The 22737-nt window shown below is 39.1% G+C and overlaps 2 protein-coding genes across 5 annotated transcripts in view; one reads left to right on the forward strand and one right to left on the reverse strand.

Moving 5' to 3' along the window:
• KCNAB1 (potassium voltage-gated channel subfamily A regulatory beta subunit 1) overlaps positions 1-8037 on the forward strand; it is a 487064-nt gene extending 479027 nt beyond the window's left edge. For all 3 annotated transcript variants that reach the window (XM_054480674.2, XM_054480675.2, XM_054480676.2), the window contains one exon: positions 3646-8037. In XM_054480674.2, the coding sequence (XP_054336649.1) occupies positions 3646-3735 (90 nt within the window). In that variant the 3' untranslated portion in view covers positions 3736-8037. The remainder of the gene's footprint in view (positions 1-3645) is intronic.
• SSR3 (signal sequence receptor subunit 3) lies at positions 7941-21948 on the reverse strand. 2 transcript variants are annotated; one of them, XM_054480679.2, is made up of 5 exons: positions 21596-21948; positions 20294-20420; positions 15550-15648; positions 10944-11075; positions 7941-9905 (listed from the first exon to the last, which is right to left on the reverse strand). In XM_054480679.2, exons 1-5 carry the CDS (start codon positions 21726-21728, stop codon positions 9839-9841), a joined length of 558 nt encoding a protein of 185 aa, XP_054336654.1. In that variant the 5' UTR covers positions 21729-21948; the 3' UTR covers positions 7941-9838. The 2 variants fall into 2 exon arrangements, with proteins under 2 accessions (XP_054336654.1, XP_054336653.1); XM_054480678.2 differs by having other exon boundaries at positions 9641-9905; positions 15511-15648; positions 21596-21834.
• Positions 21949-22737: the final 789 nt, after the last annotated feature.

Here is a 22737-nt window from a genome sequence, read left to right on the forward strand (position 1 = left end):
AAGAAGAAAAACACTGTCTAACCTTCAAGGGGTTTTTTACATGCCAGTAGGAGAGACAGATAAATATGCAAAATGATTTCAGGTTGTGAAAAGGGCTATTAAGTAAATAAATGTTTATTTTACTGAGACTGAGAAATGGGTGAGCCTACATTAAATGTTTTTGCAAAAAGCCCCTCTGGAATATGTTTATTCCGAGGGCTTCACATACCTTCATTTTTTACATTCTTTGACAACCATTCACATGTCTTCACACAGCATGTGAAGAGTCCAGGAAAGTGCATTCCAGGGACAGGGAAGAGCAGTGGAAATGCCGTGAGATGGGAAAGACCTTGACTTTTCCCAGGAACTGCCAGCTAAGTCCAATGTGGTCAACACCTAGTTGAGCACAGGGATAGCAGATGCACTGACGTGGAGAGACAGGCAGGGCCAGGTCTCACAAGACACCATGGGGTTAGAGTTCATGCTACATGTAACAGGTCCTTGTGGAGGGTTTTAAGAGGAGGGACATGCTCCTGTTTGAATGTTTGAAGGTCACTCTGGCTGCCATGCGGAAAGTAGAATGAAGGGCAAGAGCAGTCATCCAGGCAAGAGGCGATGGTGGCTTGAATGAGGGTAGTGGCCATGGAGGGGGAGAGAAGTGGATGGATTCTGCAGGTTTGGGAAAGAGACACCATGGCTTGGCAGAAGAGGGAGGAATTGAGGATTCTTATCATGCTAATACAGGGAGATCACTGCCATTTCTGGGGGCAGTCATAGTGCCTAGGGATGGCATATGAGGCAAGTCTAGGGCTGAGTTTTAAAAGCTGTGGAAATAGGCAAGGCAGCTGACAGGGAAGGGGACACATTTCAGAGGAAAACTCTTGAGTAATTTTTCTTCCCAAAATATTTCCTCCCTAGCAAGGCTTTGGCTGGCAGCAGAATGAGGCTTTGCCTATCCTAAAGGGGACGTTATCCATGCAGCAAGACTGCTACCATTGCGGGCTTACCAATCCTCCCCTGTTCTACTTCACCTCCCCCGTACCCAGCACTGAAGTCCACCCAAGACGAGTTGTGATTGGGCCCCACAACATGGTGAAAAGCAGACTGGGTGACTAGGAGTGCCCAGCAGTGGTGGGACTGGCTGCAGAAGGATGGAAAATATGGAGCACCAGCAGTTATAAGAAAATATTTCTAGTAGGCTGGGAAGGCAGCTGCTTCAAGGGATGCCATGTGCCTAAGATGCGCAGGAACGAAGGAGCGTATATAAATCGGAGCCCGACAGGTGGGAGAGACAAGAGGAGAAACCACAGCGGCAGGCAGCCCACCTTCACCCGCACAGGTTCCATCCTCTCCACTCCCACCTAAAAGGTGGGAGAACTGCCTCTCCCCCTCCTCCCCACATGCCTTAAAACCCTTCTGAGGCTCCCCATCACCCACTCAGAGAAGGCCAGGCTCCACAGCAGTCGGGCCTCATCACTCCTCACCACACCTTCCTGGAATCTGAATCTTGAGCCACTCTCAACCACTCAGAGCTTTGGCGATAACAGTGGCCCTTTGCCTACAAACTGACCACTACTCCAGCCTAGCAAAATCCTACTCCATCCCCAAGTTCCAAATCAATAGGAACCCAATCCTGGGAGCACTTTACTAATGCCCAGCCAGCCCCAGCAACATTAGCCAGACCTCCCCCTACCCCCCACCTATCCCAGGCAGTGTAACATCAAGTTTGCAAAACTAGTAGCCTGTGGGGTGTTTGTAAAATCTGTAGTAGTTTACAATGTTTCAAAGTGGGGCTTCTCTTGAAAATTCTGGTCTTGTGATACTATGTCTTGTTTTATTCGAGTACTTTTATGGTTTCATTTTTTTAATGTTTAAATCTCTTTCCTATAGAAATTTGTTTTGGTGTAATGAATGAAGGATTCTTCTCCTCACGTGGCTAACCCGCTGTATTTTAGACAAAAAAAAATCCAACAAATCCAATTTCTAGGTTTTTGGTCTCATTGTTACAATCTCATTTTAAATAACACATTAGCTGTTTGGACACTGAAATTCCAGAGCTAGTGGGAAACCAAATTCTTCCTTCAGCTTCAGACAGTAAAACATTAACCAGAATGAAGTTTCCCAGGCTGGCAGCTCTATTTTGCCAAACCCTAAGGCTTCTGAGGATAGCACTTGAGTGGAGACAAGGTCACCTTGGCCAGCAGGATTGCAGCAAAGGAAGAATGAGGTTGAAACCTCAGAATTGGTCGTCAGAATTGTATTTCACCACAGTCTCCACACAGGGTCAGACTTTTCCAGTGAGAAAGTCTGCCTTTGTCCCTTGTCTTATGGTGTAATGTGTACCCTTGGCCCACTTCTCACAATAAATGCTAGCCTTGGATGAGCTCATCCTTTCCCGGGGCTTCAATCAGCATGTCGGTGCAAATGACTCACAAACCCTCAACTCCAGTCCTCTGGCAGCTACTAAGCTCCACAGCTGCACTTGCAGCTGCTCAGTCACTCCCAGGTGGATATTCCACAGGCACTTTACACTCAACACATCCTACTCCCTCCCAACTTCTTATTCCCCAAACTACTTCTCCTTTGGTTTCTAATCGCAATAATAAATACCAATATACTTCTAGTTACTCAGTCTTGAAACCACCATCATCCTCCAAAATGTCTCTCAGGTCCACTTTTCTGCCCCACTGCCCTAGTTAAGGCCCTATTGCCCAGCTTGGATTGTAATACATACCTAACATCTGTGTCCCCTTTTAACCTCCTCCAACTCATCCTTCAAACTACCTCCAGGTGTCTGATAGGGTTACTCCTAGATCAGAAGTCCTGACAGGTTCCCCACTGCCTAAAGTGGGGACTCCATATAATGGCATTCAAGGCTTTCCACACTCTTATCCCGTTCTTACCATCTGTATCCTGTTCTTACCATCCCCACACCTACAACAATCCTGTATATTATCACTCCAGTTCACTTTTCCGTGCTATTCCATCTACCTGGGATGCCTGTTAAACCCCAGCCATCCTTCACCAGGGTTAAGACCACCAGTCAGAATAAATCTCTCCTTAGTCTCTAGACCTGTGCTGTGTACTACTATAGTTCTAGCCACATGTGGCTACTGTATGCGGGAAAGATGGTGAGTCCAAACAGAGATGTGCTTTAAGTGTAACATGTTCACAAGATGTGACTTAGTACCAAAAACAACTGTCAAGTATCTTTTCTATATTAATTACATGTTGAAATAATGTTTTGGACATAATGGAGTAAAAACATGTATTAATTTCACTGTTCTTTTTAAGGTATCTAATAGAAAATTTAAAATTACAAATGTGGCTTGCATTATATTTCTATTGGACAGAGCTGCTCTATATTTCTGAGCCTTCACTTATGCCTTTATGCCTTGCCTTCCATTATATTTCTATTGGATAGAGCTGCTCTATATTCCTATGAGCCTTCACTTATGCCTTTATGCCTTCATTTATGCAGTCAATCAACAAGGCCCCTGACCTCAAGGAGCTTATAATGTGATGGTGTCTGTGAGGGGGGCTTATATTTCAGCTGTGGTTTATGAAGATAAATGATTCTAGATTACTTTGCTAAATATAGAGCACAAGAAACCGAATGATCAACACTGCTAACAATATCCTTTGTACTTCTCCTCCTGCTCTCAGGTTCTCCCAAAGATGACATCACATGTGGTAAATGAGATTGATAACATATTGCGCAACAAGCCCTACAGCAAGAAGGACTATAGATCATAAAGCAATGCATGAACCACAGAAGCTGCATGGTTACAATAGCGGCCTGTGCCCAGTACAGAAAGGTGTTACTAACCAGTCTTTTGAATCACTTAGCAGCTTGCTGCTCAACCTCTAGTGTCCCTCCCTGGATTCTTTGAGGTGTCTGCTGTCGCTACCACTGTGCACATCTGAAAACTCACAACCAAGAAAATCCATTCTATTTTCTTATCTTGGACTGGAGTCACCTATTCTTGCATTGCTGTATACACCTCATGCTTATGCAATGGGAAGAATATGGGGGCCGGGGGTGATGTACTACCTTCAGGCATTTGGTAACTCAAAGAAGGCTGTACAGATATATTTTTTCAAAAGAACAAAATCCACAGATGCAATGTGAGTTGCATAAGAAACAGACTAGATAGACTAAATTCAGTGAAGGAAAGGAATTGAGAGATTTTTCTTAGGAAATAGATTACTGTTAAGTAAATAGTTATTAAAAATATATCTCACTAAAAAAAAACAGTATCTTCACTCAAAAGTCTTGCTTGGAAGAATAAGCAGAAAGAATTTTATATATTTTTTTCTATTTTCACATTCATACTAACAAGTTTTGTTCCATTTGTTATTCAATAAAACAAAAATTTCTAGGTATTTGCTTTATTACCTTTCAAATATTTACTGTTGGTTGGCCCCAAGAATGGCCTTGTACAACTTATCCAGAATGTCTATTAAGATTCTAATGTTATGTCCACTTACAAGTAGAGACAGTAAAAGGATGAATACCCCAATCTTTAGTGACACTGCAGCTGATTTATAAAAGAGAGGGCTACACTGCTATGGAAACTTAGCTTCGAAGCAAATGCAATGTATCTGCAATTAGGTGTTCATTTTTTACTACATTTTATTAAAACTTGCTTTATACTTTCAACTGCTTGTAGGCACAACTGCAAGTTTAAATATTTGAGCTTTACAAGTAAACATACATATGCTCAGTTTTTTAAGTAAACCTGTAAAATACCTAGAAAGGCAAATGTTCATTGTTTAATTAGCACTGGGATTTTACAATATAATGTTTGGTATTTTTGAGGCGTTGTTAACATGAAAGTCAACCACTGGCTTTGTGGAAAATGCTATGTCACTATTCAGAATATGCTGGGTAAATTAACTTGCCTAGTGAAAAGCAAAATGTTAAAGAACTTCTGGTTCGATAATCATATTATATGCACTAAACTATATGCATGAAAGTTCTTTGCATGGATTAATGGGGCTTACCCTTTTGCACTCAAAATCTGAGGTATATCTAGCCCTGCCACTATTGGCTACTTACTTACCCTAATTAATTAATATCCCACTTGAGAAAAATTGTGAGAATATACTGTGTCAATATCTGTAAAAAGAGAGAAAACATGCTTTTTTTTTTTTTTTTTTTTGAAGGGGGTGGTGTGGGAGTGGCCCTTTAACTCTATTTGGATATCTGAGGATGTACAAAATCCTAATTTAATTTTCTGGTCAGCAAGTTCCCCACACAGAAATCATTCTGAGGTTTACAGAAGAACTGTAATATTATTTTAAAATGCGATTTTCTGTCATTATTTCTAGATATGTACTTCATGGTTAAATTCTAAATCTGAAAATGCTAGTGGGCGACATCAAGACATTTTCTTTTTGATTACTAGTACCTGTATTCTAACAGAGAGTTTGAATTTTTTGCCCGAGTATCAGAATGATGGAAATTGATCATTTTTTTCAGTTGTTCATTGTGTACTCAATCCAGCAAACTGCTGTATGTATAGAGGAGCTGAGGTGCTAATGGGAAATGTGATTTGATTTACTTGCTTAGAGTAATAAAAGCATTTTGTGCATTCAATCTCACAATAGATTTTATCTGATCTTTCACTGTAAGGCTTATGTATATTTTCCATATATGTAAAACACACATGTAAAATGTATGTGGCCATAAAATAGGCAATAATCATCTAAATAAAAATTATATTGGCAGCTAAGCTGCACTGAATACTCAACAGAAATAGTAGTGATCAAAAGTCAGTCTGAGAGTTAAATTGCAATCCAAACATTTTCTATCAATGGAGATGATTAACTACTGAAGATATCATTTCTCACTGGGTTTTAGAACACTCTGCACTAAGGTTAAGGCTTCACAAATTCACTTTTAAAAACTTGGAAATCAAAACCAAATATAAATATTATGGCTTAGCTGTGGGAAGAGCCAATTTTTTTATATGCAAATCTGTCATGGTAAATATACTAATGTATTTCACAGTTATGTCCTTAAAAAAAAATTCCACGCACTCTTAATTAATTTTCTTTTCTCTTCTGAAAAGAATTTCCTGGCAGAGAATCTATCATTCCAAAAGGTAACCTGGGTACCAGCCATCCCTATATGGAAATCTCAGGCAAACTAGAAACCCTGTGTCTGGCTTCCCACTCTAAGAACTGTCACTTCATCTTCATGAAGAGAGTGCCAAAGTCATGAGGCAGATGTCAGAGCCTGAAGGAAACTTAGCCATCTGCAAAGCCATCCCTCTTTGACAAATGAGCAAAGCAGGCCTGGATAGATGAAAAAACTTGCCCAAACTCACTCACACACTGCTAGTTGATGGCAGAACCAGGCCTAGAACCCAAGTATTTTGTGTTCTAGTTCAGTGCTCCTTTAGGTAGATTTTTTTAATCTTTAAAGTTTTATGCAGAAGTTGTTTGTGAGAATGTTGAAGTTAAAAAACTTAAGTATTAGTCCAAACTCAGAAATCAAACAGGGATAAGTCAGCGAAAAGATATATTGAAAATTCATGAAGGCCAATGAGAAGTTAACCTCTATCTCCCTGAAAATTTAAACCAGCCGCCCAAAAGACCCTCCTAATCTATTAATTCCTCTGCTTGGGAGTCCCAAGGACGTGAAAGAGAATCCCTTAGAGCTCTAATAGATACATCTATAAATTGGTTTTCTCCATAAATGTACACATACATGTATCCTTCCACCCTGTCTCCAGAAGCAGCAGTGACTGGCATGCACACTGAAAACAAAGAAAGAGGGCAGGCAGGAAAGCACAACAGGTACATACTGGCAGAGGCCTGATGTCTGCCCTTTACTGTAACTGCGCAATGCCTTTCACTGCCTCACATACATTTGATCGTAACTACAAAGATGTGCATTTACATGTGTGAGCTATTAAAATGATGGTTACATGTATACCTATGTACCAAACCTGCACGGTCAGCACATGTATCCCAGAACTTAAAGTAAAATAAAAAATAAAACAATTTGGAAAAAAAAAAAAAAGATGGTTAATGTAAAATAATATAATAAAGATTATGTACTTCATCATAGGATTCTTATAAAGTATAGGGAAAATACAAATTTTAAAAAGCAAAGTTTAATCATACTTATTAAGCAAGACTTTTCACAAGAATTGAGTATAAATTCAATCTCCATATTTCAGTTAACTTCAAACCTTGTTTCAAATTATCCTTTCCAAGTTTCAATAATATGCCAAATAGGACAACCAGTAAACTTTTATTGCTTAAGAATATCAATCCAAGATTTTTATTAAGTTAAAATGAAGGAACTAAAAATAGGTAAATGAAAATGTTGTAACACTTTAGTGCTATTTATGAGTATGAACAAAGGAATTTAATCACTTTGAATCTCAATTACAGATGAATCTTTTATTTCATGGGTGCTGGGTATGTGGTCTTTTTAAGACAAAAATTCTACAGCATGGTTTTACTAAGTCAGACTGAGTAGGTCACATCTCTGTGTGCCGCACAGAACTTTTAGATGAGAGTAGAGGGGAAAAAGTTCTGCAATTCTTCACAGTAGAGTACTCACACAGTAAATCCTTAACGAAAACTACTGAACTGTGAGTATATGCCTTATAATCTTATGCACAGAAATGTATCTATTAGTACGGAAAGTTGGAAAACATCAAGATTAAAAACAGAGTGCTATAGGAAAAATTCACAGCAGTAAACACATTTTGCTCACTCATTTTCCTACAAATCTTCAGTTTATTAATTCAAGAGAAACTATATTAGGAATATTTGGCTGATACCCCTATTTCACCACCTCATCTAAGCTACACTGTATTACACCAAGAATGGTGGCGATTTTTTCCCCATCTATACAGGCACTGCCATCTAGTGGCAAGTTTTCACCAGCAATTTTAAAAGATAGTGGCTCAACTCTGGTAACAAATAGTAGACACTGATGGTTTGTCAAATAAGCAAATGCATTTATTTGATACACAAATTCCATGCCACCAGTCAAACTACGGTCTGGCTTTTTTTTTTTTTTTTTTTTTTTTTTTTAAATCAACAGTAAAGAAAACTTTTTGGGTTTGTTTCTTTTTTGAGATGGAGTCTCACCCTTGCCACCCAGGCAGTGGCACGATCTCGACTCCCTGCAACCTCTGCCTCCTGGGTTCAGGCAGTTCTCCTGCTTCAGCCTCCCGAGTAGCTGAGATTACAGGTGCCCACCACCACGCCTGGCTAATTTTTGTATTTTTAGTAGAGACAGGGTTTCACCATGTTGACCAGAAGTTCAAGAAAAGTTTTTTAAAAATAATAAACCTCTTAAGTGTTACCTTAACTGTACCTTGCAATGAATGTGACTTCTCTAGTCACTCCACATTATCCAGTGATGGCACCTAGATAATAATGCATCAAAGAAAAGTAAAGAATTGCAGACTTCTAGAAGCAATGATGAAATATAATTCTCAGTTGCAGAAAATGATGATCTGGGTCATTATGCAAATGCATTCCTGCCTGTTTCTCTTCCAAGTTCTTGGATGAAGCCCAACACATCTGATAGCATGGAAGTGGAAGTTAAACTCCTGATGAATAATTTTTATAAAATTATAAAGAAAACAACTAATAACATGTATGAAATTCACATTAAATTTAGAAGTGGATACTAAAGATTAGGACTATATTTCCTTTGGGGTGCTGCTTGTAGGAAATTACTGAATGACAACTGCTATCACCTGTGATTTCATATCCTTTTAGCTGATATTGCTAAAGAGCTTCCCAAACTTTTTCAAGTCATGGCATACACAAGAAATGATATCTGTACATACACGGGTAAAAAAATGCAAGAGATTGCTCTCAGCTGGATCCCCAAGGGCTAAAGAGATAAATATTTTGCTCACAATCAATGGGAACCTGTGAACTAAAGAGTCAAATGTATGAAAGTCCTCATGGAAAAATGCTGACAAGCACTAAAATCACTGTAAATTCCTTGGAGAGTTCTCAGAATTGCAGAAGTTCAGAAAAATTACTTTGGTCTTTTACATGTCAATATTCAGGAAAGAGGTTCTTTCTCTTACTTAACATTCCTCCAGGGTGTGAGACCCTGGTCAAGGAAAACAATGATTCCTGTGTCTTAGTAAGTCAAACCAACATGGCAGGGTCAAGTTGACCTCCCTGGCCACTCAGGGCCAAAGCCATACAGCGGAACAGTGTGTTCTTTAACCTCGTAGGACAACTCTCATATGCCTGGGCACTATTTTTAGGTTACTACCTTGGCTGCCCTCCTTTAAAGAAAAAAAAAAACAGAACTTTTCCACAAGTTTCTCTTCCTCAAGTTGGAAAATTGGAGAAATCATGTTTTTAATTTTGTGTTATTTCAGATCACAAATTCAAACACTTGTAAACATTAAGCTTCTGTTCAATCCCCTGGGAAGAGGATTCATTCTGATATTTATGGTTCAAAAGAAGTTGTAATATTGTGCTTGGAACACAGAGAACCAGTTATTAACTTCCTACTACTATTATATAATAAATAATAACAGCTCGGCCCAGGTTACTGTGACCTCTGACAGATCAAGGAAACAAGTTATTTTCTCCTCTTGTGATTACAGCACATTGCAAGACATTTTTTTCCTTTTAATAAACGTCCTGGTACTCTGAGTTTCCCTTTCAACTCATTTAATTTCAACAATCTGTCAAAAACAGCCAATAAACGAATACTGAATTACATTCTGCTGGGTTTTTTAAAGGCTCTAGACTATAAAAACATCTTGTGTCTCCCACCCTGACCACCCTGCTACTTTTCCATATACCACAGGCCACCCATAGACACACAGCCAGGGGGTGAAGCTAACATGGTCTATTTGGAGCCAGTAGACAGGAGGGCGATGAGTCCTGATGAAGCACTTATGGACAAAATGTAGTTCCTGTAAGAAATTTAATGTTATGGAAAAATGAGTAACTCCAAATTAGTTTTTCGAGAAAATAAAGAGCCCATCTCTTTGGAATGTACTGCTTCCTTCCTGACACTTGGTGTAATCATAATGATGTGCAGCCCCATTGTCTGCAAACACAATTTGCAAGACAGAAGACCAAAAAAAAAATGGAAAAAATTCACAGGAAATGTGTTCCAATTTAAAAAAAACACTTAAGGCAGAAACCCAGAACACATGATCACAAAGAATAATCTGAATTCCATTTAACCTTCACGAAAAGAGCTGATCAAAGAACATGGAGAGAAAAGAGATTTGTTTTCCTTTTCTCCCCCTAAGAGCAATGGAAAAATAAGTCTTCCCTTCGAATCAGTGTTTTGCTGCAGTTGGCTTGCAACAGCAAGGAGGTTCTAAAAGTTCGAAGCTACTCCCAGCCTCAGAACTGTACAATTTTCAGCAAACCACTCCAGCATTCCCAGAAGGTACACGTTGCAGGGTATCTGATATTTTATTACATCATAATCACCAATTGTTAAAATCTTGGCTGCACATTCCTGGATAACACCTTTAATAAATTAATAAGAGAAGACTGATTCTTGCCCAAAAGCTCAACTCAACAGCAGCTTGAAACACGATTAAGATACACTGGAATGAACCTATTTAACTGCATTGGCCATCCACCCAACCCCCAGAGCCCAAAAATAACAGATACAGGGGCTTATTATTTCAGAAGCTATCAAAAATGACAGGTTTGCTTTGGCTCTTTGGAGCTTTTTTTTAAGGAGGCAAGGACACATATTCTCATAGACTACTTTGTAATACTTTATCATACAGTCATAATTCATAAACTTAAAAGAATCTTAAACCAGTAGCTGTTATTTTAAATGTCCAGAAAGTTATCTAAAGTCAGCACTATTTAATGGACTGACTCCCAGAGCAGTTTTTCTTTCCACTAAAATATCCAGACAAGTCAAAACCAAAAACTACTGTTTCTTGACTTCTAAAAAAGATAATCAACCTTGAAAAGGATACACTGTGGGGTTGAAGTTCTTCAATATGAAGAAGGAAGCAACAATGACCACGACCAGGAACAGAGTGTTGTTATAGAAGATGGAAAATGTTGTAGCTTCATAATCAGCAACTTCATTCTTCTTCCACAAGATTCTAGAGACACAGAAACAAGTCAAACAAGCTTATAAATATGATTTTAAAAAAACTTTAAGTACCATATGGCTCTAGTTCATCATAAAACAAGTTTTTCCTTGAGTGTTCTAGGGTAAGAATATCTTTGTAATATTAAATTTAGTCAGAATTGTCCTCTTTCTTCCACTGAAAAAAAATATGTCACTCTATGATAGTGAAGAAAACATCATGCTGGTTATGTTACCATTTTTCCCAGGCAACCAGGGTTATGGAAGAAAGGACTCATTAATGGCAACCGGCACGGTTTCATCAGCAGCTAAGTCAAATATCTTTCTCTTGGCCCTTACCTAAAACTCAGACTCCATGATTAGCAGCCTGTGGAGTTTCCTTGGCTATACCTTGGGCTTGAGGCTTTCTATAGCCTACGGATTTCAGACTTCAATATCACACCTTCAGAAGACAATCCCAGTGACAAAAATTACCTGTGGTCTCACAGAAGTAGGCTATTGTTAGCCATCTTTATTGATTCAAACAAAAAAAAGCGCTTAGTCATTAGGAGGACTTTTTAATGCCTGTAAAATCCTTCTACTTTTTATTCTATTTTACTTGTTCTAATAGTTTATCTTATTAATTTATTAGTATTTCATCCATCTTTTCTTTTACCCCTTCACACAGGCAAAAGGAAGTTATAGGATGCCTGTGAATAAGGGAGCCTTCATTCTTGTTGGTTAATTAACTTTGTAAAGCAGTTTTTAAAAGTGTAGGTTGTGACCCATTAGTGGGATGTGAACTCAATCAAGTGGATCGAATGCCCACAGAAATTAATTGAGTGGGTTGAGACCAGCATTTTAAAAAAATGAAATAGGAAAGAACAGAAAAACATCAGCAGCACATTGCACAGAGTAGGATAATTATTGTTTTATGAAACATGTGCATATGTCCACGTGTGAGTTTATTTGGTCAAAAGGTAAAATACATATTTTTTACTGTAGGTCATTATCAAAAAGGTTGAAGGCCACTATTGTAGACACTTCATCTCCCAAAAAGATAAACCTACTCTGGAGTCAGATGACACATCCCTTCAACCCTAAGGACATCACTTTAAGTAAGTCATTGGTAACTGACACATTTTATTCATTAAGTATACTAATTCAAAGACAACAAGTGTTGCTGGAAAGGAGCTAAATGAAGGCTAATTAACATCTTATGCTCATCTTAAGAAATCTGTAGTCTCTAACAGATGCCATATTTCCTCAATTCTACAGACACCATCAACTTAATAACTCTTCCATTTACTGTAAGTTTGGAGAAAGGGAAGGACATTACATTAAGTGCAGCCATCAACTAAAAAACACCTTCTAATTTCATAGAAGTTTAAATGTAAATTTTTAAAAAACATGAGTTGGAGTTCCAGGAAACATATCATTCTAACACTGATCAATGAGACCAGCCTAGTAAGATGCATAGTCTCAACATGGTTTAACACTAGAATGAACACTCAGGACAACTGCCTCCATTTTTCAGACTCTGGCATGAGACCCAGTGAAGGCAGGTTGCTTACGTAGGTTATTAGCCTGACCTTACTCTAGATGATAAAATTATCTCACTTGCATCACAGTGCTTCTCCTTAACTTCTTTTCTGTCAAGCCCTAAATAAGAAGTGATATGGTTTGGCTCTGTGTCCCCACCCAAATCTCATCTTGAATTGTAATCCCCACATGTTGAGGGAGGGAACTGGTGGGAGGTGACTGGATCACGGGTGCGGTTTCCCCCATGCCATTCTCATGACAGTGAGGGAGTTGTCACAAAATCTGATGGTTTAAAAATGGCAGTTTCCCCTGCGCTCACTCACTCTCCTGCCACCTTGTGTAGAAGACACTTGCTTCTTCACCTTCCACCATGATTGTAAGTTTTTTTGAGGTATCCCCAGTCATGCAGAACTGTGAGTCAATTAAACTTTTCTTTGTAAATTACCCAGTCTCTGGTAGTATCTTTATAGCGCTGTGAAAATGGACTAATACAAGAACTATTTTCAAAAAAGTTTTAATGAAAGAAGTGGCCCAATCCTTTAGATTTCCCTAGATCCCAATATGAGCACGTGTTAGTTACATCAGTGTATAAAGTCAGGACTGCCTGACAGCCTTTAGAACTTTTTCTGAGTCCACCCATATCCTGTTTTTTTTGTTTCTGTTTTAAATTTAGGAACCCCAAATGCCCTCATTGCCAACGGTTCTGCCTAGTAGAAGACATTTTCTTCCTAGTAGGAAACCTGATTTGGAAGAGCACTTCCCAATATCTTAAGGATGTTTTCAGGAAGAGCTTCCTACAAGAGAAAAGTTGAGACCAAGCAACTGTTAAACGATAGATCACCTGTAAATCATGAAGAAACCACACTAGCACTCTGGAATGAATGTTAATGAATCTCACATTCTCCTCTGCTTATTTCCATCCTTGGATAAATGAATATTTTAAAGTACTTTTAAGCGGCATGGAGTATATATTCCAAACAAATGTAGACAGAGCTTTGAGAGATACACATCTAAGCAAAGAAATGCTGATAAGCCTTCTCCTTACATCAAATCTCCTGGAATTCTTTCAGAGAGAAACAAGCTAGATCTTAATGAGAGGCTCTGGTCCCAGTTATCAAGGTCAATCAATACAGTACAAACTGTATAGCATATGGCTTTTATGGTGGAAATAAAAACAGCCAAATTTCTACCAATGAAGAGAAATTTTATAATGTTCTGACACTCTGCACTTATATATATATCCATGAAACCTCCACCTCACCCGACTTTGAAATACCTAATCCAGCAAATGGCAAAGGTTTCATTCCCAATTTAAACTGATTCACTAGCAGTGACTACCTGAACATTAAACTGAGAAAGATTCTGAGACATAACCCAGGATCAAGAACAAGTGCCAGACCAAATCTGTCCAAGACTGCAGTGGGCAGAGGAAACCCATTTACTCTCCCTGACATAATTAATCACTGAAAACCTTTAAAGGCTGTACCAAACATTTTGAAATTTAGGTAACTATGCATACCCTAGTTTAAGAAACACCATTGTAATGAAAAATTCAACAAAAAGTTTTTTCTAAAACAGTGATCTAGATTCTCTAACCTTGATCCCTATGCAAAAAATAAGCAATTGGAAAGCTATGCAGCCCGACCTCATTAAAGCTGCTCCATGCAGAAAGGCCTCCATTGTCATAATACTGTGCCTTCAGTTTTATAAAGGAGCCATAGGAGATAATCATTTTAATAATGTTTTGGTACCTTTCCAAAACCACTATAGAAGACATTGTTCAATAAGTTACTCAGTGTCCCTTAAATAAGGATCCACTTGATAAAGTATTTCCAAGATCCAGTGCCAGGAAAGTTTCTTTTCAGAAGGACGTGCATGCTGCTTCTCGTCAGACAATGAAAGCTATGTGACCTCAGATGCTTCCCCTGACACCTGGAAACCCACAACTAAGTTCAGTGCTCAGTTGCTGTAACTAACTCTACGGTACTTGCTCATCCACCTTTTCTTCCTTTTAAATGGTTTCTGGTCCTTTAAAAGTGTGTTACTTGTTTTATATGCATTTTAAGAAAACCATATTAAATACAGAAAATATATACACTTTAACACTGGAACTTCACACGAAGTCTTTCTGGAGCAAAGTGGGGTAAAAAATATGTTCCAACAAAGCACCTTCTTGATACTGAAACAAAAGATCCATGAAAACAAGCAGACTCACAACTATTAAACTATGTGGCAATTCTTCAGCACAAGTTTACTCAGGGACTTCTGCTACTCAGACGTTAAGATTGTCCAATAAGCCTTCTAAGAGCAGCTGGCAGAAAAAATTGGGACTAGGGGCTAACAAATGTGGCACAGAATTGGGCAACAGGAGAAAACCCCAGTTATTTTCTTTTTCCCAACCAATACAGATAACTAATTACTGGATATCCCTCGGGAAGCTCAGGAACAGAAATACCACCACATAGACATGCTAACACATAAACCCTTCAGACCCAGAGGGGTTAGGCGATATGTTCAAGGTTGTGCACCTATTAACAGACAAAGCCCGCTCTGTACAAAGCTCTGTTGCCTCCTCAATTCCAGCAGACAGTTACAAGCACAAGCTCTCAAGTCAGACTGCCTGTGTTCTTATCATGGATCTACCATGTACTAATTCAGGACCCTGGGCAAGTTACCCAAGCTTTCTGTACCTTTGTTGCCTCAGGTATAAAAAGGAGATAAAAATAGTACCTACTTCACAGGGCTCTTTAGAAGAATAAATCAACTATTGTACAGCACAGATAAAAAGTATCTGATTGTAATAAAAACTCTAAAAGTCAGCTATTACTATTTCCATTACTACTACTACTACAATTTCAAAATTTACCTTAGACAATTCCAAAATCCACATTCTTTAAGCAAAAATCAAAAAAATTTCTTCAAAGTACCCCCTTTTATGATGGCCATACTTTAAACAGGAGTCAAACCTTTCATCTTTCTCCTTCCGAGACATCTTTCTATTATCAGCTTCAGAAAGTTTTCGAGTCACTTCTTTGGAAACAGCATCCTCCCTCTTCTGTGCTACTCTGGAAGAAAAAGAAAAAAAGAAAAAGTTTCCATATGCTACAGAGATGAACATGACACTCTCTCAGAAACACACCGTACTCATATTTCGTACTGGCAACAGAATGATATTTCACATTTCAAGAAAAGAAGCTGAGCAGAAAGTTCCAAGTTTATTACACTGCACTAGCCAAAAGAGAAGTTCGAGAAATGTCCAAGGTGTGGTTTATTAGTGATGTGTTTTGATTTCCCCTTAAAAATAAGAATTTTCCACAGTTTAGGAATTAATGTGGCTAATAAAGTCAAATGCTATTAACACAATTTAGTTAAGAATCATTTTAACTACATTTTGTTTTAACCTATCATCTAACTGTTCAACAAATAAATTTCATAAGGCATTAGTAAATGATGTATTATTTCAATTCCAAGTACATAACAGGAGCGAAAACTAGGCTTAAACAAAGTGGAAATAATAGCTGTAATATCTTAAAAGTAATTATTTTAACTTTACTCCAAAGGACAATTTAAGCTGGGTGTGATGGACAGAAAGCCCCAGGTCATTCAAGGCAGAAGTTTTCAATCTTTCTTCAACTACAAGGGTGTCTGGGATACAAGTTAAGCACAAATTGCAACTGATTTTACCTATCTTTTTACCTGTCTCCATCTTTGGCTCTCACTCAAGAACTGAGTTAGAATTGACATTGTTATTAATAAAAAGAAAACGTTTAGTCAGTTTCAAATAATGCATTTTTTAAAAGGTTTACAAAGTTACTTTTTAAACATTGTTACCCCATACAAATTGGTAACTGGAAAGAGGAAAAAACAGTTATAAAAACAAAACAAAACAAAACAAAACACACACAATTAAGAGGAAATCAATTCTGAAACCTAAAGAAAAAGGCTGCTAAGGGGGCAGACAGCTGTCTTTTTAAGAGACACTTTAGGACACTAAAATGAACTTTTTACTCTGAAGATCCAACTTCATTTGATTCATTTCATTATATAAAAACTATCTTTTTTCATATGCTTCTTGCATTTCAGATACACTCAGCTCCAAAGGCAGAGATTTTTCTCTCTGAACCTCTTTAGCAGACCAGGCACTAAATATGTTTCTTCATGAGAACAGATTGTGAGAACAGGAAAAATAAGAAAAATTAAAAATAAATAAATGTGTTTCTTGAACTTAATTAACATCAGACAACTTTTTTTTCTACAAAAGACCAACTGAAAAGAAATGGACACAGTTTACTGCAGAAACCTTTCTTAGCTTAATATAAAAAATACATACACACACCCCAACTATCAAGGTGTTAGGAATAAACTACTGCATTTTCAAAAGAGTTGGTTGTCACTATGTGTCTTTAGGACGAACAGTCAACCGATTGTCCACATGACAAATCCTCATGAAGACATTACACCAGATAACTAAGCAATTTCTCTTCTAGGTCTAGAATTTTATCCTCACCTACCAGGGGCATAACAACCACACTGCAGGTTTACTGCAACTCAAGAGGAGGAAGCCCTCCCCTCTGTCTTAGAGCTCTCAGAAAATAAACCTCACTCAGTGCTGAACACTCTAAAACAAAACAGAGGTCACGCTAGTGACCTAGCACTTAGTCAACTAAGATAACCCATAAAATCAATTGTATTTTTCTTCCTTTACTCTTTCACATCAGTATTTCAGAACACTTACAAAATAAAAAATAAAAAGACACTACCTGATTTCTTAAAATAAAAACATCTTTGCAAACATGGTTTAAATTATGCCACGAAAACAAAAACAATTTCTAAGGGCTCTCTTAGCCCCAGCCTCTTCAACCCTGCACATAAATATTTATTATGTGCCAGACTCTATGCTTAACATGTATGATCATAATGAATCCTCACCACCCTCTGAAATTCCACTAGCATCCCCAATTTATAGCTGAGGAATCTGAAGTCTACATAGGTAAAATTATGCCCACGGCCATACATTTAAGAGTGGCAGACCTGGCACTGGAACCCAGACTGTCAACTCTGAAGCCATCTTCCTTCTACTGCCAACAGCTACCCACACTCACCATCTTGCTGGATCTTTGAACCTTAACCATCTTGCAAATCTGTAGGAGTTTCAAAGTCAGCACCATATTTAATATAAAGCCAAAACTATGACTTAAAAAAAAAAAAAAACATTCTGAGTCTATTAAGTCAGTAAGTCATAGAAATTTTACTGAACTAAATGTACCATTAACTGTTTTAAGGAGTATAAAATATGGCGGGTGTCTTCAAGAAGCCTAAAGTAGAAATGAAAAGATAAAAAGAACATGACTTTGATTCTAAAGAGATGAATGAAAAATGATATGAAGAATAAGTAAAAAATGACGAGTCTCAAAGGGACTGAGTTCCGAGAGTATTACAAAGGATGGGTCATACAAGATGCCCACTTGTGAGGGCTTCCCGATGCACAGATGGCCATGCCTCACAAGAAACAGTCCCATACAGTGGAGGCGCACATGAGCTGAATCCTGGAATAGCAGCTGGTTGAGGGGCTGCCAAGCAGAAAGGTAACAAAGATAACCCAATTTCTCTGCTGGTCCATCAGAACAGCAGCCACGAAACCTGAGTTCCTTTGTGTCCAGAACAATAGGGAGGAAACTGCTAAGGCCACTTCAGCCACTGAGGCCACTGTGGGCCATTTCTTAAAATAAATCCCTGTTAACTGAGATCATCTCAACATGTTTCTATTCCTCATTCCCCGAAAGAATCTAACACAGGGACAACAAAGCAAAGGAATGATCAAAATCATGAAGGATTTCTCTGGAAAAGATTCCTAGGTCTCGAAATAAAACACAGGTAAGAATGGAAAGGAAGTAAGTTAATCCTAAATGGGGGAGGGCACAAGACATATTCAAAGGATGATGTGAGGGCTGAGTCAGAAGGGTTAAAGCCTAATTCTGAAAGATGAGGCCAGACTCATAGGAAGGAAGCAGATGACTTGCATTCCAGGGGTCTAGAAGAATTTGGCTTTAATACATTTAAAAAAACAGGCCATGGCTGGACGCGGCAGCTCACGCCTGTAATCCTAGCACTTTGGGAGACCAAGGCAGACGGATCACTTGAGCCCAGAAGTTCAAGACCAGCCTGGGCAACATGGCAAAACTCAATCTCTACAAAATATACAAAAATTAGCCAGGCGTGGTAGTAGTGCGTGCCTGTAGTCCCAGCTATTTGGGAGGCTGATGTGGGAGGATCACTTGAGCCCAGGAGGCAGAGGTTGCAGTAAGCCAAGATTAGGCCACTGCACTCTAACTTGGGCAACAGAGTCTCAAAAAAAAAAAAAAAAAAAAAAGCCATGATGAGTTGTTATGAGAATGACATGATAAAAATGATGTCACACAAGGAGAAATACATACTCTTCACTGGATAAAACAAGGAAAATACCTGCACCTCATATGGATGCTATAAGGATTACATAGGGTAATGTGCTTCATATAGTGCATGGCAGGGTGGGCCCTAAACTTGTTTTAAAAGACCAGATGGAGGTTGTTACAGCAATACAAGTAAAAACAGTGTCCAAACTAGAGTGAGAACTGTGGATGAAAAGATAATGCATATACAAAGTATGTTCGCACTTCAAGTCTCAGTGAAATTCCAATTGCCTTTTAAGAAATTACTTCCAAAGCAATACAGCACCTAGATGACCCTATCAACGAAGGAGGGAAATAATCCTGCTATCCCTACCCAAATATCACGGTTTACATGAAAGCAACATCAAAGGGCGTCAATTAAACAATTTATACCACTTCCAATGAGACAATGAGGACCATGACACTGAGAAATAATAAATGTTACCATCTTTCCTAAGTCTAGATGATCCTGCATTTTAACCTCTATGAAACTAGAATATTTAATTGCTTATAATTAAGGTATAAGTTTATTGTGGTGAGGCTTGAGTTTTCTTCTCTAAAAGCTGTATTTTACAATATGTGTGATCTTAGAATATGTTAATCCTTTACATTTTATACACTTGTATGAAAACAAATGTAATTAGCATTGAAAATGACAGAGTTAAAAAAAAAAAAAAAGCAATAAAATAAAAAGACCAGCCTGGTTAACATGGCCTGTCTCTACAAAAAAATTAGCTGGGCACGGTAGCCTGCACCTGTAGGCCCAGCTACTTGGGAGGCTGAGGTGGGAGGATTCCTTGAGCCTGGGAAGGTTGAGGCTGCAGTGAACCATAATCATGCCACTGCACTGCAGCCGGGGCAAGAACTAGACCTTGTCTCAAAAAACAATAATGACAAAAAGATCATTTCTTTAACTTCCAAAAATAGTACGTCAAGAGCCCAGAACAATTCTCTCCATAAAGAATTACATTTAGCTTCTGAAATGTTAATTTACTTGGTGGGTTTGTTTCTCTGATGAACCTCATATTAAGGCCAGTGCTTAAGTGTTCTAATTCCACCCTCAAAATCTACTTCTGTAGCCGTGTCAGAATGATCATTGTCCCTACTTCAGTTGGTTAATAATTCTTCCTAGCATCAATGTTCCTTTCCCCCAAAATATGTTTATTAATACATAGATATCTCAAATTAATGCTTATTAAAACCAACACACACAAATGATCTTTAAGAAGACATATAAAAATACAACATGTAGTACGTACTTTCACTTGAAAAACATACTTACTTGTGCTTGAGAACAAATTTCACATTCTTGTATGCAAAGGCTACCAAATATGTGCTTACTAGGGTCATCACACTATACAAAACAGCAGACTGAATAAGATCCATATGCCATATTCGCCAGTATAACCCTGAATTAAAATAAAGGAGGGAAGAGTATAAAAAGAAACAAAACATTACAACCCCGTAACAAAAGCCTGCGAAATTAATTATAGCTAAGCCTGGTAAAATACCAGGTTATTAGTTATGCAATCCAATAGTATCTGAGGATCTTCAGAAGTGAGATAACCAGTAACAGTACAGTCTCAAGCTTTCCAGTTCAGAACATTTGAAAAACATCACCTTCCTATTACTAGTCCAGATGAGATTTCTGCTTCTAAAATGAGAACAAACTCTGGCTCAACGTAATCACAAGTCAGACTTCAAATTTCATTCATCAGGGTACTAGCATGCGAAATACAGGCCATTCCAAAATGCCATTTGCAGTCCCAAACCATAGTTTCCTTGCTGATGTGGCTGTTATCAGAACTCCAAGCAGTGCTATGTCGAATTAGTGAGCCATCATATGGCTTCACATCACGTTAATTGCACGCTGGGTTGTATATGGACAAAAGAGAAAAATACATTTAGTTTTAAATGCCCAACAACAGTGCAGCAAAAGACAGGAATTCTGGAACCTTGAGCTCTACTAAAAACGACCTTGTCCAAGTCTGCAGTTTCCCAACCAAGTGAGAATTCTAGAATTGATCCAGTAGGATTATTAAAAAGTCTAAACAAGGTAGATCGCCAACCCCTGGCACTTCAACCTCTCTCTTTTTGCAAAAACCAGGAAAATTATGCAGTGGTGTGAAGTAGCTCACGTAAAGATGCACTTATAATTCAGTGGGTTACTTCATGGGTTTCTCACCTAATTAATTTATGCAAAATAAGTAATAAGTTTAAAATTTCGTAACGGCAGGCAACAGTTGTATGGAAAAGGGCACAGGCAGTATGCTTGAGTTTGTCTGTTTAAATACAGATTTGGGGCCGCCACCCCAGAACTAGTTAACCACCTTCTCCCGGGGTGGAGCTCGGGAACGTGCGTACTTTTAACAAGTGACCTCCCCGAGTGCTTCACAGGACAATCCCAGGCGACAACACTGTGCCCAAAGAAGAGGCTCAGTGCCTCCCCGAGCTCAGGAGAGCTGAAGAGATTGCCGACCCCCGGCCGGCACCCGCGCCTTGACTGCTCGCCGGGTCCTGCCACGTCCCCGCCCAGCCCGACCAGCCCGCGGCCTGCCTAACCCGCCTCGCTCCCAGCACTCACAGATGGGGATGGCAGACACGATGAACGCGTTCCCGAAGAAGAGCGCGGAGGACTTGGCCGAGAGATTGCGGCTGAAATCCTGCAGGAGCAGGTCCTCCTCAGACTGCTGTTTGCAGCTGCCTTTGGGAGCCATGGCGGAGCAGGAGGCGAGAACAGGGAACGTAGAGCCGGCCGCCAAGGCGGGCAAAGGACCCTGACTCCGCCCCTGCGGCCGCCGTATCCGCTAACGACCCGTCAGCGCGGCGCGCGGAGGCGGGACCCGCTTTGGCCAAGAGCAAGCGTCCCCAGGATTGGCCAGCCTGGCGCTGCTGGATAGGCTTCCGGGCGTGATTGGGCGAGCGGGCCAGACTTCCGGATTCCTGACAAGCCACGTGACCCGCCTACCTGGAGGAGAGAGAAGGGATTTGTAGTTTAGTCGGTGCTTTAAAAAAAATTAACAAAACTTTATTGATATTCCACTTCAGAGGTGCTGACAGACTCACGAGTTCTTAGTTCTTCAGAATTCCAAAATTAAAAGTTCTTCTGGCCCCACGCCATTAGTGCCTTCTGTGCGTACCCAGGACTGAGTACATTGAAGAAGAAAGAAGAGAAAGGTATAGCTAACTCATGTAAAATGCCTTCTCCTTTACACATCCTTTATTTCATTAAATACTTTGAAGAATCTTATGACGTGCGCATCATTACCGCCATTGCAGATGAAGAGCCTGAGGGTCGTAGACCTGCGGTGTGGGTCTCCAAGGCGTGGGCTCTTTTCACTACACAATAGGCCACCTCTGTAGGAAGAAGAAAACGGGACTCTTGCTTTTAAGAAACTCATGATCTCATTGATGAAGGCAATATTTAATATATGTCTGATACAAGTTACTACTATTTTATTTTGTTTCAACTAGACCTATAGAGTTTTGTGGCTTCCAAAGCCATGCTAAATAAAACATAATGCTAAGAACAGGTTGGCTAGGCAGGACTCCTTCTCTGAAGCTCAGAAAGATTAAGTTATATCTATTAAAACAGCTAGATTCCATTTTTAACTCAACACATTATCATTTTTTCTTCAAAAAAAATTCAACCACATCACTCCCAGCAAATGCTGCTTTTGATTACTGAGAACACTCCAGTGCATTAGGCACAATTTCCTCAACCTC

This window comes from Pongo pygmaeus, chromosome 2 (assembly GCF_028885625.2).
Source record: "Pongo pygmaeus isolate AG05252 chromosome 2, NHGRI_mPonPyg2-v2.0_pri, whole genome shotgun sequence".
Lineage (NCBI taxonomy): Eukaryota > Metazoa > Chordata > Mammalia > Primates > Hominidae > Pongo > Pongo pygmaeus.

Coding starts and splice junctions, on each gene's coding strand:
- SSR3 (XM_054480678.2), bottom strand. CDS start 21,728: ATGGCTCCCAAAGGCAGCTGCAAACAGCAGTCTGAGGAGGACCTGCTC. Junction 20,421..21,595: donor CGTGTCTGCCATCCCCATCT/GTGAGTGCTGGG, acceptor ATTTTAATTCAG/GGTTATACTGGCGAATATGG. Junction 11,076..15,510: donor TATGGCCATCATAAAAGGGG/GTACTTTGAAGA, acceptor CTGTGTCTCTAG/AATCTTGTGGAAGAAGAATG.